Genomic DNA, 15359 nt, shown 5'->3' with positions numbered 1-15359 from the left:
GACAACTCTGCATACCAATTAGCTCCCTCTTAGCATATTTTTTAGCATTTGCCTCAGGTAACGATTCATGTTTGAAATCATGCAGAATGTCCAACATTCATGGTGCCTGCTATAGATACAGGACTACACCATTCACAAAGACAGTCACATTTAATAGCTGGATTTTAAAAGTCTAAAAACTGCAGTACAACTGCAGAATAAAATAACTCTTCAACTGCTGACTACAGTAAATCAATGCTGCTGCATAAATCTGACCCAAATGTGAATCGAAATAGTTCAGTGACTAACTCGAAGATATTTTCAGCAGAATTTTTCATGTAGCATTGTCTCCCTGAAGGCAGCATGCTGTAGGGAAAAAAAAGGAGGCCCACTCCCCGTACCTTACCTTACCTTAGAGGCCATGAATCACCTGGCTTTATACGGAGCTGGAGGGAGTGCATGTGAAATCTGTGGCTTTCTGCTGAGGGCTAGACAGGATGTCTGGAGAGCGCTCAAGGCTAAAGTTAAACTATCTGCTCATTAATATCTGAAGCTGAAGGTAAGCTGGCTGCTTGATGAAATGTCTGATTTCCCATTACACACGTGTCAAAAAATATTGCGCAATACACGCTGTTACCAGCACCAATGAGAGGTAATTTATTTTAATAGCTACTAAGTAATTATATCTTATCAATTAATTAGCACCTCGGTTATTTTTATTTACTGGTGCATGCCCATGCTACAGTAATGTTTGGTTTGTTTATGAGCTGAAATGATGATTGTTATAAGGCATAGGTGCACAAATACAAAAAAGTAGGTCATTTGAGACCATGGCTAGGTGGTTGCTATGCAACATGATGAGGTTAAGTAACACAGGGCCTGTAATTCGGCTTTTCTGGTTATAGATGAAGTGTTGCTGTCTTGAAATTAAAGTGACAGGATGCTTTCATAAGGTGTCGGAGGTGCAAAAAGGAGAAAACAGGTAATTTTTGCTGTTGCCAGGTGGCTGCCAAGTACCTGCTGGTGTTATGTATAATCAGAGGTGGCCCATAAAAAACAAAGCGTTTTTTTAAGAGTATCATACTAATATCAGGTTTAAAACAATATTAATTGGAAGGAATATAAACTTTATTTCATCCCAGAGAAAGCAGAGAAAAGCAAAGGGCGTAAAAGAAATCTAGCTGTATTTGCTGTTACCTGCATTGTAAAAGAGTGACTTAGCCTTAGCACCCACAGAGAAAAATGAGTAAAATCAATTACTAAAGTTAAAGTGGGATTTGGCAGGTAGGGGGCAACATGGGGAACAGAATTATTTAGAAATAAGTCACAATAATTTGCATTGTGGGTGCAAGTACAGTTTCTGTACTGAGTCGTGCCTATATAAAGCTTGTATGAAGTTGATATTCAGTGGATGAATTTAATCAGTATCATCACCTTAATAAAATTATGTCTGCTAAACTTAACGTAGCCTCACACAGACCATGAACACCACAGCTCATCTACATCTGTCCAATATAGCAGCTATAAACAGCACTGCACACCATCCAGTGTAGCCAGGAATAAACTGCCTGGTATTTTTAAGTAACCCTTTAATAACACAAAGTCAGTATAACTTTTATATGTTTCACACTATGAAAAAAACATAACTTTAGGAACATATAATGCATAGGTCCATCATCTGTCCATCATGTGTATTTGTATTGATGTTAAAATTCTCCTCCCTCTTTAATTTCATTGTGTCAGATGAAACTAATTTGTTTGTGACAGGAAAGAAGTAATAACTCCTTTTGAAGAAAGGAGAAAGAAAAACCTTTGAAGCATTTTTAAACTGACTTGATTGTTGGTTCTGTACATGCAGGTTTTGACCATTGAAATTCACAGTTAAATTTAATAATACTTGTTTTTCAAATGCATAAGAAGAGGTGGGCGTGAAATGATGTCGTTCCTGGTACAACAGCTCTGATTTGTTTGGGAACACAGAACTGAAATAATTTTATATAAGCATGAAAGATGAAAATTGTTTCTCCTGATGATTTTGTAGTTTTGTTTAGAAAGTAGGATATCATCCAGCACACACATCAAACTCATTAGAAAGCCCTTCCACTGGTGTCAGTTTACAGTCAAATGAGTGCTGGGTGCGAATACAGCCAGTGCCACACCAATTACACAATTAAACTGGACGTGTAATATCACATGTCATGTTAAACCCCAACCCCAATCTTCTGCCACTAGATGGCGCCTGTGTCTAAGCCACCTTTGTCTTCTCCTGCGTTCTTCCTCCTGTGTCAAACGCTGATTGGGATCTTTACAGAACAACAAATATGTGCCGTTTTCACTCAGTATCATTTGAGTGTTGGTCACAGATATAGCTTCCTGTTATAAATCTGTAAAGATTCCATAACCAGACGTAATCATTTAGTAGCTTTGTGAAGCTTATTGGGAGACATTTTGTCGTCCTCAGTATCAGTTAGGAACTGATTTATAGAGAGTCATAACCAGTGCCTTTTATTGCATAAAGGTGGCACGGTGAGGGACCTTTAGGCTCACGTCTCATCAAACTCACTGCATTCTTAATCACACAACTTGTGTAAGTCTTGTGCTGCACATTCAGTCCTCAAGGGCTCACAGTGCTATTAAGCATTTGTTATCACAAGCCCTTTCCCCTTATTTTAAATGGGCATTAGGCTGAACACACTGAAGATAATTTATTTCATTTTCATTTCTTCTTTTCCTTAAACAGAGGCACAGTGTCATACAATGCTGCATATCACAATACACTCAATCTTTTGTTTGCAGCTTCGAAATAATGTCAAACACTTCCAGTTCCTCGTCACAGACAGGCTGATCTACAGACAGTGTTTGCACACTAGCAATAAAATGAAAAAAAAAAGAAGGGAAAAAACCTCTTCTGCCCAGGGGGAGTGAGATAAGCATATATTTTGTCTCAGGTTGTTGGTTTGTTTTAGGTTTTTTTAGGCTTAGTTACCGTTTGGATCTGCCAGAGATTAGTTGCAGGGAGCTATAAAGTAATATACACCTGGTGAAGAGTAAGCTGGAGGTAAAAGATATAAAAGTTAAGGGAACAGAGCCTGAAGGTCCAAGCAATCATAAATGATTCAACTGTTCATATGCTGGTGATCTGCAATCAGTGCACATTAACCACAGAGTTACTGATAAGATAGAGTTAATGGGAATGACTCACAGGCCTCCTAGTAAATTCAAAAATAGTACTACATGTTTGTTTGAAATTTAACATTTGTTTACCGAGCAATACGAATGAAATTCATCCTCAGTTAGAGAAGAAAAATTTAGCCAAATGACAATCAATCAGAAAACAAATATTTTACATTTAGTTTAACAGAAACAAGAATAAACCATTAGAGGGCAGTAGAGTTAGTCAGCCATGACTATTGAGTGATTCTCAGCACTTCATCCCTGAGATGCTTTTATTCATTAACACCTAAAACAACACAGAGTAAGGTGTGTGGATTTAAGAAGTGACAGCACTAATGGACTTTGAGCACACATAATCAGGAAACAGAGCTTAAGTGGAATGAGGTAGCACACACTGTAATTCGAGGAATTTTAAAGTGTCTCCCATGCTGTGCTTTGTTGGTTTTATATAACAGATCACTTGCTGGTGGTATTGCATATTATTTTGTCTCCCTTCTTCACTGACAAAAGACAGAATCCTGAATTTTAAAACAGACATGCTCTATTCCCCTTCTCCCCACTCATGTGTAAACTCGAAAGTACAAAAGACACTCATGACGTTTTTACAATTCCTTTAGTTGGAGATTGGCTTTGAACAGATTAATCATTAATTAAATAGATTACAAGCGTGTGCTGCAGCTCATTTTATCGTGTTGTGGTTAATATGTGTTGCAAATAAAACCACACATTTACATAACGCTTACTGCGTGAGAGTGGTCTCTACAGGTGGATGCACACCTGCAGCTCCTGTCGTGAGCTGTTTGAATGTTTCTGTTAAGACGACAAAGAAAACTCATAGGGACAATGGGTAGCATGCAAATATGAATATACACAACTTTAACATGTTTTACAGTAAGTGCAATATGTGTTCATATATTACAGTGCGATCTACCAGGACAAGTTCATGAAAAGCACAGTGCTTTACAAAAATATATTTTACATCAAAGGCTAAACATTGTAATATAGTTGCAAGTGCATGGTTGTGTTTTAGAGTGTTGAGGGCTACTGAGTGGTGTGTTATATTTGTATAAATTAGAGAGTCAGAGAGCACTTGAAATCAGCTGACTCTTAGCCAAAATAGCCATGACAGAACACGCACACACACAGAAGGATGATGGCGTTGGCATTGACCACGTTCCTCCACAGAGGCACCTCTGAGGTGTCTGTCAGCTTTCTTTGCAGCTCTTCCTCTTCTTCTTTAGTCAGCTTGGGGGCTTTCTTGGTTTCCAGGCCACAGAAGCACATCACCGCCTTCTTACAGAAGCCAGGCTCATCATCTGCAAAAGAAGAAACAAGAAAAATGAAAGTTTGCATGTATCTGTGCATGAATGCATATTTACTCTGTATGTATGCTGGGTACGTGAGCTCCTTACCGTCTGAGTCCTCACTGCTGGAATCTTGGTTATCAGCCCAATCATCCATCTCAAGGTCAACCCTCTCCTCCGTGCGGTTTCTCAGGCTCCAGCACAGTCGGTACAGCTAGTCAAATGACAAAGCATGTGGTGAGAAATAGATTATTTGTCATTTTATTTTGGGGTGCTTCTTAATAGCTTACTAAATGTTGGTTCATGCAAAGACTTGACTAGATGGCTATGTGGTTGTAGAGACTGGTGATGACTCACTTTGTTATTACGAAATTACTATTCAGACTGCAGTAAGTTTTTGCGCTGTAGAAACATCAAAGATGCTGCATAGATCACATGTTTAGTTTGTTTGCATTGAAGTAATAATATAGTCACTAAATATTAATATAATAAGATACAAAATGGGAATTTGCACATATCTTTTTACCATCAGCCAAACATACAATTTTTGCGTAATGCCTAAGTGATGTCAACAACAATACTTTTGTCCTCTGCAGTTAGGCGTGGCAGCTTGAGGAGATGTGAAGGCCACCAGTAAAGACTTAAGCAGTTTTTCATGTGTAGATGCTGCCGTTTAAATAGCTAGCTGCCTGTGGTTATTAGCTGCACTCCTCTTTTTACTCCTCAGTTGTTGTTATGTTGCTGTTGTATGGCATTAACCTTTGTCTGCTCTTTCTTGTAGTTTGTATTTTATCCTGGTTGTACATTCTTCTTTTATGCCTTTCTGTCCTCTTATCCCTGAGCTGCTGACTGCCACTCCCTGATCTTGGTTCTGCTGGGAGTTCTTCCTCCACATCATTGCCAAGTCCTCACTCATCTGATCATTGGGGTTCTCAATTTAATATTGTGTCTTCTTCTTTCAGCTGCTCCCTTTAAGGGGTTAATGCAAAGTTCTGTAATCGTTTTGAGTGAGTAAACGCACTGACACGAAAGATTTACAGAACACAAATGTTCTGTAAAACATTTCTTGTGACATGTGAGTGCCTAGAATTAGACAATTAGCCTTCTTGCTCTTATACAAGCTTCTTGGTGTTTGTTACAGCACATTAAGAATAGTTACTGTTTTTACTGGTGTTTTTAGTAGCGATGAGGTGTGTATGTGTAAGAATATGAGGGTTTAATTTTTATTCTCACAGATTTATTCTCACTATAATAATAGTGAACTCGAAGCAAACCAAAATGTGTCACTGCAAAACAAGTGACTGCTTATTGGCTGATCTATGGCTGCCTAAAGTGCTGTGGGCAGGTGAGCTTTGGCGACAATCATCAAAAACTTGACAGTTATGTTGGAGTAAATGCTCTCCCCTAATTTACATAATAATAATAATAATAATTTATCACTTACATGTTTGTCATCGATGGGTTTGGTCACGAGAGACACTGTCAGAATGATGACGCAGGAGATGACAAACAGGAGGATCCCAAAGTAAAGGTAGTGAACGCCACATATGATAGTGGGACAGTTACTGGGGGAAGCACAGCTACCTGTCCCATAAACAAACTCAGCAATCATCCTAATCAAGCCAATAACCAGTCCAATTACCAGTCCAAAAAAGGCCCCCTGGAGAAAGAAAGAAACAGGACAAAGGTCAGTCTAAATCAAGTAAAGTGAGTGATATTACCACAATATTGTATTTAAGGGAATAATTTTTGATGGATCCTTCTTGCTGTACATTTGATCACGTCAACACCACTCTTTGCTGCACAAAAATTAGGAAGCTATCACCATGACATGCTCCTACTAGCATTTGCAACACTTTTGGACTAAAGTAGGACCAGGCAGAAAATTACTGACCTAAAACTGATTCTCCCCCAAAATGCTGGTATTCTTAAGGTCTCCACACACCAGAAGTGACAATTGGATGACCTCAGAACTCAGTAATTTAGCTGTGAATGAGCATCAAAGTTTGGCCTCACAAGCTTTCTGACTTTCAGGTTTTTAAGCAGGAAATTTCCGAAATGATACACAGGGATAACTGGCTTGTGTGTAGAGCGGCTCTGACAAAAAGCACTCTAAAGGCTTTCCTTTATTTCCAGTCCATATACTAAGCTAACATAAGCTAACCAGCTCTTGGCTCCAGCTAATTTCCTGTACAGACATGAGACTTGTACCAATCATCTCATTTAACCCACAGCAAGAATGGAAACAAATGTCATTTTTCAATAAAACTCAGAGGTATGGGAAAAATAATGTCAGTGCACAAAACCACACTGGAAATCTGATTTAGAAAAGAAAAAAAAAAGAACATTGAATCAAAGGAGGCAACTCACAGTCTCATTGACACGTTTGCAGAAGATGGCAAGCAAGAAAACAGCTGCGACAGGTGGAGTTAGGAAGCTGGTGATGGACTGGATGTAGTCGAAGAGCTGACCACTTTGGGCTGCCTGCACCACTGGAATCCACGCTATGCTCACACCAATCAGGGCCAAGATAAAAACTCTAGACATTTGAAACAAATCCAGTCAGTATTCAACAATTTAGACGATGATTGTATCAGACACAGCGACGAAAATGTGTTTTACCTGCCAGCAATCATGAGTTCCTTCTCACTAGCAGAGCGACGGATTTTAGTGTAGATGTCCATGGTGAAGAGAGTGCTGGCACTGTTGAAGATAGAGGTAAGGGAGCTCATCAAAGAGGCCAGCATCACAGACAGCATAAGACCTCGCAAGCCTGAAATAGAGTAACAGATCAAGAAAAGGAAAGATAAGCAAAGAAGCCTGTAGTTATTATTAACAGCTCATAAGACAAAGGTCACCAACCATCAGGCATGAGTTCGACGACCAGTTTCGGATAAGCGATATTGCTGCAGCCCACCTTGGTCCCACAGTATTTTTCACATTCGGTTGGATCCACACATGCTACCACATCTAGATTAAAGGCAAGAAAATCCACAGTGCGTGAGGTCAGCACTGAATAATTTTGTGCATGAACTACAAATATAATGTTAACCAATAAGCTTGCTACATAAGTTGCATGTAAATGGCCTGCATTTGTATAGCGCTTTTCTAGTCCATAGGACCCCAAAGCGCTTTACACTACATTCAGTCATCCACCCATTCACACACACATTCATACACTGGCGATAGCAAGCTACATTGTAGCCACAGCTGCCCTGGGGCGCACTGACAGAGGCGAGGCTGCCGGACACAGGCGCCACCGGGCCCTCTGACCACCACCAGTAGGCAAACATGGGGTTAGTATCTTGCCCAAGGATATTTGGCATGCAGCCAGGATGCAGCCTGGGATCGAACCACCGACCTTCTGATTAGTGGCTGACCTGCTCTGCCACCTGAGCTACAGCCACCCATGTCACACGCATGTAACCACACTCACCTGTGTACAGGATCCTGCTAATCATCCCGGGGAAAACCATGAGGAACATGGGCAGCAGCTTCAGGTAACCACATAGGATACAACCTGCTTTAACGTGAGAGAGACTCTTGGCAGAGAGGCAGCGCTGCACAATCACCTACAATTAGGAAACAATGGGAGTACAATTCAGTGGTCATAAGCAACTAAATACATTTACTCAGGTATCACAATTTTACCCACATTTACTGTACTTTTAAACTTGGTGGTAGTTGTTATTTCTAGTTCATTGAGATTCGATGCAAAATATTATACTTGTAGAATAGTAATGTCTTTTACATTCAAACTAAGATTTCACAAATCATATGATATGTTTCCAAATTATAAAGTATAGTTTATACATGTAGAGGAACATCTATGAACGTTCAAGAGCAAAAGCTTCAACAAGACTCGTTTTTAGAAAATAATATGTAGAATATGTGGTCATGGAAAATACTTTGGGTACTAGAAGCTTTTATCTGCTTTCTAGAGTTCTCTTGTCCAGTCACATTGGAGCAGGCTTTGTGCGCATGGTGTTAAATAAAAGCTTATAAATTCGAAATCATCAACTATCATGAAAACATGGGCTTTTATGGGCTTGTTTAATATATCTGTATCCACACAGGATACACCTTTCAGAGACACGAAACATAAATCTATTTCTCTAGCATTTGTTATGTATTGCTATTTACTTGTTTAATTTGTATTGCCAGCAGGGATGTCACAGAGTGCACTGTGATGTTCTTTACTTTTTGAAATTTAATTCATCAGCCTTATAAATGCTGAAGCTGTTGGAGCGCTGACCTTAAAGATGCTAAAAGTTTAATTTAAGATCCAACCACTTTGGGTCACCAGTGTATTGTTCTTTTTCTCTTGAAGTCATTGGCTCTCTATTGATGCATGTTGCTTCCTGTTTGGAAGCAGTTTGCTTGCATATATTCCAGGGTCCTGTTGTCTGGCTAACACTCTTGTGTATAAAACAACAGTAGTATAATCACTAAATCCAGACATAAATTAAGAACCCTTTTCTCAAAACACAATACAGTATTGATTCAAAAAGTCCAAAACACCAGGAAACAGATCCAGAGATCCCAACAGACAGTTAACTTGGGTCGCTGCAGGTATTGCAGTGTAGTGGTTCTTGCATTTGTGCAACATCTCCAAAATCAGAAAAATATGGTCTCAGAGTGATGTTAGTGATGCTTATTACTTCTAGGTGGCATTATTATCAGCTTGTCCTAAAAGCCCCCTGATAAGCCTTCAGCTGACCTGCTTGCATTGCCAATGGTTAGTTTACTCATTGTTGCTTGAGAATACTGAATTTCATTGACTTGTTACAGTCTCTGGTTGCCACGTTGCCAGTCTCTTCTGTGTGTACACCTGTTCCTAGCCCTGCATTAATTGACCGCAAAGCCTATACAAGTGGCTGACACTACATTTTTACATTTGCACTTATGAGCTGATGTGAAAAAAAAACAAAAAACAACTACATTTGGAACGATCATGGCTTTTACTTAACCTTGAAACACGAATTGTCAGAGCCATGAAAATTAAAAACACAACATATGTTGTTCGTGTTAGGATACAAACTAGATACAATTGCAGTCTCTTTGGTTTAGCAGATGTATTATCCTTATGCTAATTGATATACCCTGTTTACATAGTTGTTTTTGTCTGCATTGGTGCAACATGTATGAACATTTCTAGAAAGCTGAACGTCAGGCTGTAGTAATACAGTACTATAAATCAAGCTTAAATCAACAGCCTGGCCAATTGATTCTGAGCATAAGGGGGACTTGGCTGAATGATAGACTGGGTGGGTAAGTGGTTGTCATGGATTTCAAACCACTTTCAGTCTTTGTGGTTGAACTCAAAATGTTTGCTGAGTAAACCAAAGAAGCAAATCATCTTCTTCTGTAACGGAAAATAGATATACCATAGTGTTTTGTTCGCGTGTGCTCTATGTCACATGAATTGGTGTCAGGCTCTCGCTGAGATCCAGCGTCTAAACTAAAAGCATGGTTATCCTCTCACTGCAGACTGTTTTTTGAATATTGTTTTTTTTTTTAAATCTGTATGAACGGGCATGAATGCGCATGTGAGTAAATCAGTTGGCTGAGTCAGTGTTTATGACCACCCATTTGTTGTGAATGATTGCTAAAAACTATTGACGTGCCCAGCTCGATCCAAGACTCCATCTGCATTTTCAACACCTTGAACATAAATTTCTTCCAAATTATCTCTCCGTATAGAAATTGAGTCTAGTGAACACACCGAGGCAATCAGTTGAACGTGTCTCAGTTTTTCACTACAGACTGGTTGCTGAAAACTGCAGTTGAGCTTCCCAGTGCTCATTTCTTTGCTCACCTGATCAGTACACCAGTACCAGGTAGCTTGAATGGTGAGTCCAAACACGAGACCAGGCCATGGGAGGTCTCCTGTAACTGCATTTCTGAAGATATGGAAGGAGTCTGCCCGGGGCTCATAGCAGTTTGCACTGATGTTACCCGTGATTGAGGGGATAGCTTGCATGTAGAGTTTCTCAAAGTTTACATAGCCTCCCACCTCATGGAAAGCTGAGGAAAATCATATGGAAATTAGATTTTTTAAACCTTTCAAACAGATATGTGATATATGATAAGTGTCATATTACCAAAGCCCATGAGAATGAATGATCCAATAACCATGATGATGGTCTGTAAAGTGTCTGTGTAGATCACTGCTGCCAGTCCACCTGAGATAAAATAGGATTATCAATGTTATGTCAATGTTATCAATCTGTAAACATTTTCACCTAAAATCTTGACATCTTATCACAACTAACAGACTACACTTGTTTGAAAGAACAAAAATCAACTCATCATGTCATTATGTAACTACTCATTCTGTAAGACTTGTAATTGTGGATGTGTTGTTACAAAACAGCAACAGAAGGCCAATTCAGGCTTATCATAGTCCATGGGCAATTAACCACAGCAACTCAGCAAAGATAAACCAGCAATGAGGAACGAAAGAGATTGTGTGTATGTGGTGTGTGTCTACATCACCACATATGGGCTTGGGAAGACTTTACCCCGGTCATAATATAATTTTTGTAGATAACACTTCTTGGGTAGTTTCTGAGGAAAATGTCAATCTATAAGTTCCGTAGAAAAGGAAGTGTATTTCTTCCGCGTACAAACCTGTGACAGTGTACAGTGCCGTAATCGCTAGAAGTGCAATAACAGCGAGGTAGATGTTCAACCCAAGTGCCTGCTGGATGAAAATTGCACCCGAGAACATGTCTGCCTATATGGGGAAGGGTAAAAAATGCAGGATTTTATTCACGATCATCCACAAATGGAACAGTGTGTTCTGCATCTCTTGGAGGGACTCACTGAGATTTTGGTGAAGACATACAAGAAGAGGGAGAGAACAGAGAGATAAATGCGAATGCGCTGTCCTCCAAACCTCTTCTTCAAGTACTCAGGCATGGTGACGATCTAAATACATCCACATGAGATTTTACTCATTAATCACACTGTAGATAAACAGGCTGGTTATGAATGCACATTTGGATAGGAGAATTAATACATATAAGGAGCTTTCAGGCCAGTGTGTAGCAGTAGTATTCTGTTTACCCCAGCTTTAATGTAGATGGGCACAAAGAGCCATCCCAGAATGACAACCACAACAAGAGCCTGAAAAACACGAACATAGAAGAAATAATCAGATATCCTGTTTCATTTCATCCTCTTCAGGCCGGAGCTCTCGTAACAATCTATCAGTTGACATGACAAAGATAACTGATAGAGTATCAGGGACAAGAACTACATGAGAAGTGGTATAACTGACTCAAGAACAGTTACTCACATTCCATTCAAATCCACCAATGGCTATTCCTGCAGCTGCGCCAGTACCAGCGATTCCTACAAAGTGGCCACTGCCAATATTGCTGGCAAACAGCGATGCTCCGATCTGTGGAGAGCACAGTTAAATCTGTCAGTAGCTCCTTTTAAAATTCAATTAGAATCCATTATGGGTTTTTTTGAAAGGTCATATACTCAGCATACTAAATAAGTACTAAATGGTTTTACACACTTGATTGCTCTAATAAAAATATGACAATTCATAAAATTCTTCTATTATGACACCCTTAATCACATTACATTCCATCTATTTGAACAAAGCAATAAGAACTAATTACTTTGCATGGATTATAAAGTAAAGGAGTCTTCCAAGGAAAGATACTCACCGGCCACCAAACCATACTCCTCCCTGCAAGGAAGAAGCCACCTACAGTGGATCGGTTGGTGCGGATCATAGCCTGTAATAGAACAATTTTTGAAAATGATTAAATCTGTGCAAAATAGCAACACACTACTCTGATAATCTGTTCATAAGCATCACATACAATATATGGACAAAAGTATCTGGCCAGACCGCTTAAGTTTTCAGTTCCATTGCCACAGGTGTATGAAATCAAGCACCTAGCCACTGTGCTTTAAAAATATTAGTGGAAGAATGAGTCATTTAAAAATAATAGAACTCCAGTCTAATAGAATACCACTGTTGCAACTAGTCCCTTAAGTGTCTTCCCTCCTAGATATTACATTTACCAACAACTCAGCAACAAAATAGCCGACGATGTAAAGTTACAGAGTTTGGGTTACAGTTTGAGTCCTGATGAATAACCCTCCTGTGGCACTAACATCAGAGTAAACTGGGCGCTTCATAGGATGTATTTCAATGGCCTGCCAGCTCTTGTAGGTGTGATGGCTACGTGGCTCAGTAATTTTGTTCGTATGGTATAATTCTTATGTTTAAAATTGTGGGTGATTTCACACAACTTAAAGATATCACAGTAAAAGATAGATAAACATTATGAAATGCAAAATATGTGTCTGCGATCTGCTGTGGAAAGCTATTGTGTACCAGGTTGCTGAGAAAAATGACTGTGTCAATTGTGCAAAATGATTATTAGTAAAGAATGACACCTTTGTTATTTAGTAAGTTGCCTCTCAAATTAACATAAAAAGAAATGCTATTTTTTTCTTTGGCAATGTAATTCATTATTACTATTAACAGAAAATGTAATAACTCAAAACAACTTAAAGCTATAAAAATGTCAGGGAGCTGCAGAGACAGGGGATTTAAAGAATGATCAGGTGAAGGATTGTAAAACTTACCAATACTCCGACCCCCAGGACAACCAGAAAGTAGACCACAATAACGGAGATATCTGCCGCATTTCTAAGGGCCACCGTGTTGATTGTGTTGTTTTCTGCATTTCTGTTTATGTAGGAAAATCCATGATACGAATAATCTTGTGACATTTTGGCTGTGATGGACAACGGCAGTGTTGCTCGAGCTGCCCGTGTTTGTCTGAAGCATTTACACAAAGCGATTACCTTTATAACCTTTGGTGTGTGTGTGTGTGTGTGTGTGTGTGTGTGTGTGTGTGTGTGTGTGTGTGTGTGTGTGTGTGTGTGTGTGTTGGAGAGATAGTGTGTCAAAGAAGGAGGCATAGATGTAAAGGAGGGTAATAAAGAGTGGATTTAATCATTGATCATGATTTAATCATCTAAATCGTTAAAGCACATACTAGTTGAAAGTGGATGCATGTACAGATTGGCATGTAAATCTTACGGTTTCACAAATGTTGGTTTAAAAATGAATGTGTTAAAATATGTAACTGTTTAGCAAATAATATTGTTAATTATAAACCTACAAGGAAATACCTCAAGTGAAGATACTTGAGATACAAAAACCTAACAGGTAGTATTTGTATCGCAGTGGGTTATAGCTCAAATTTAATAAAGTATAATCCAGTTTAGGTTGCTGCAAGTGTGTACATGACAGCTCTGTTAAACTATAACCATTTGCTGTGTCACTGATAAACTGACTGTGACAGCTTTGTTGATAAGTAAAACAAGAATAGCCGTCAAACACTGCCACTGATAACTTGTCTCACTCATGTCAAGGAAACAAGGAAATATTTTTTTCTCACTTACTGCAAGTCTATGACAACTAATACTCACAGGAAATAATATTGATAAAAGATGTTTTATTTCCCCTTTCTAGGTTATTTATTAGTCTCACTGCTGTTTGAGGAGGTCTGTAACAGACTGAAAAATACACGAGAACCAATGTCAGAATAAAAAATGTTACCTGTGATATTCAGCCAAACCAAACAGCACCAAAACAACAAAGGAAACACATCAGAGGGCGATATGTATGATTTTTATGTATGTATGTTAAAGTCAATGGACAGATACAGTTGATGTTGTGAACCTTTGCATGTTAATATCATTTGGATAAGAGAGTCTTTGTTGTTCCAGCAGTTGGGAAATTCACAATATTACAGTATCAGAGTGGACAGAGCGGGAATAAATAGATGCAGCACAAGCAAACAATATTATGAGGTGACTAAAGACGCAAGTACTATCAGCTGCCACTAGGTGTCCCTACAGTAACAGCTTTATGAGCCAGATGTCACTGAGCTCTGACAGGTGAAGAACAGGTTGTGTTAAAGTTTCTTTCCTTATGCTTTGCTTCCAGTTACTTTGCTTGACACCTGATAAACAAACCACATGATAGTGTTCAAGGCTCTGTTCTCACGTGTAATGCGCAAAGCTTGCAGTAATTATTTGGTTGTGAAGACACAGGTGTGGTGTAGGTGTGGTTCCCAAAAAGCAACGCCCTGCATTCCATGATCGTATGATTCACCACACTCAGCGACCTTTTTTATGGCATCAGCATAATAAAATTATTATTGTAGTTACTATCTGGTCAGTTAAGGTTTTATTGCTTTTATATTGTCTTTTTTATATTGCCTGAAGGCCAGAGAAGATATAAGAAAAAGATATGGCATTAGAGTGTTACTCTATGAGCGAGTTCTACAACGGAAAAGATGGAGGTAGAAGAAACGTTATGATACGTTATTCTAGGATAAACTTTTGGAGTGTTTTTGTCTGATGTGAATAGTGAGTTTATATACGTGGTGATCGTGGCTCATGAGTTGGGAGTTCGTCTTGTAATCGGAAAGTTGCCGGTTCGAACCCCGGCTCCGACAGTCTCGTCGTTTTCTCCTTGGGCAAGACACTTCACCCGTTGCCTACTGGTGGTGGTCAGAGGGCCCGGTGGCGGCAGTGTCCGGCAGCCTCGCCTCTGTCAGTGCGTCCCAGGGTGGCTGTGGCTACAATGTAGCTTGCCATCACCAGTGTGTGAATGTGTGGATGACTGGATGTATAAAGGGCTTTGGGGTCCTTCGGGACTAGTAAGGTGCTATACAAAATACAGGCCATTGCAAGGTTTTTATGTCCTGGTGACCACTGCAATGAAAGTTAAATGTAATAATGGTTCAGAATACACAAACAAGAGCCCAAAGATGATCACAGATCACAGTGCTGGATTGTTCTTTACAAGTGAAGGCTAACCTGCAGCTTCATTCACAAAATATTTCAAATTTA

The 15359-nt window shown here is 39.3% G+C and overlaps 1 protein-coding gene across 1 annotated transcript; it reads right to left on the bottom strand.

The window, feature by feature from the left end:
* Positions 1–3367: 3367 nt before the first annotated feature.
* On the bottom strand, positions 3368–13257 carry LOC113025823 (sodium/glucose cotransporter 1-like). The gene is made up of 15 exons (XM_026173999.1): positions 13077–13257; positions 12143–12214; positions 11761–11865; positions 11529–11588; positions 11286–11390; positions 11091–11196; positions 10562–10642; positions 10276–10484; positions 7894–8029; positions 7320–7427; positions 7080–7230; positions 6828–6996; positions 5902–6117; positions 4566–4671; positions 3368–4469 (listed from the first exon to the last, which is right to left on the bottom strand). The coding sequence occupies exons 1-15, from the start codon at positions 13221–13223 to the stop codon at positions 4261–4263; spliced, it is 1980 nt and encodes a 659-aa protein (XP_026029784.1). The 5' UTR covers positions 13224–13257; the 3' UTR covers positions 3368–4260.
* Between the last annotated feature and the right edge of the window lie 2102 nt (positions 13258–15359).

The sequence above is a fragment of the Astatotilapia calliptera genome, chromosome 7 (assembly GCF_900246225.1).
Source record: "Astatotilapia calliptera chromosome 7, fAstCal1.2, whole genome shotgun sequence".
NCBI lineage: Eukaryota > Metazoa > Chordata > Actinopteri > Cichliformes > Cichlidae > Astatotilapia > Astatotilapia calliptera.
This window is presented reverse-complemented; position numbering and strand designations above follow the sequence as displayed.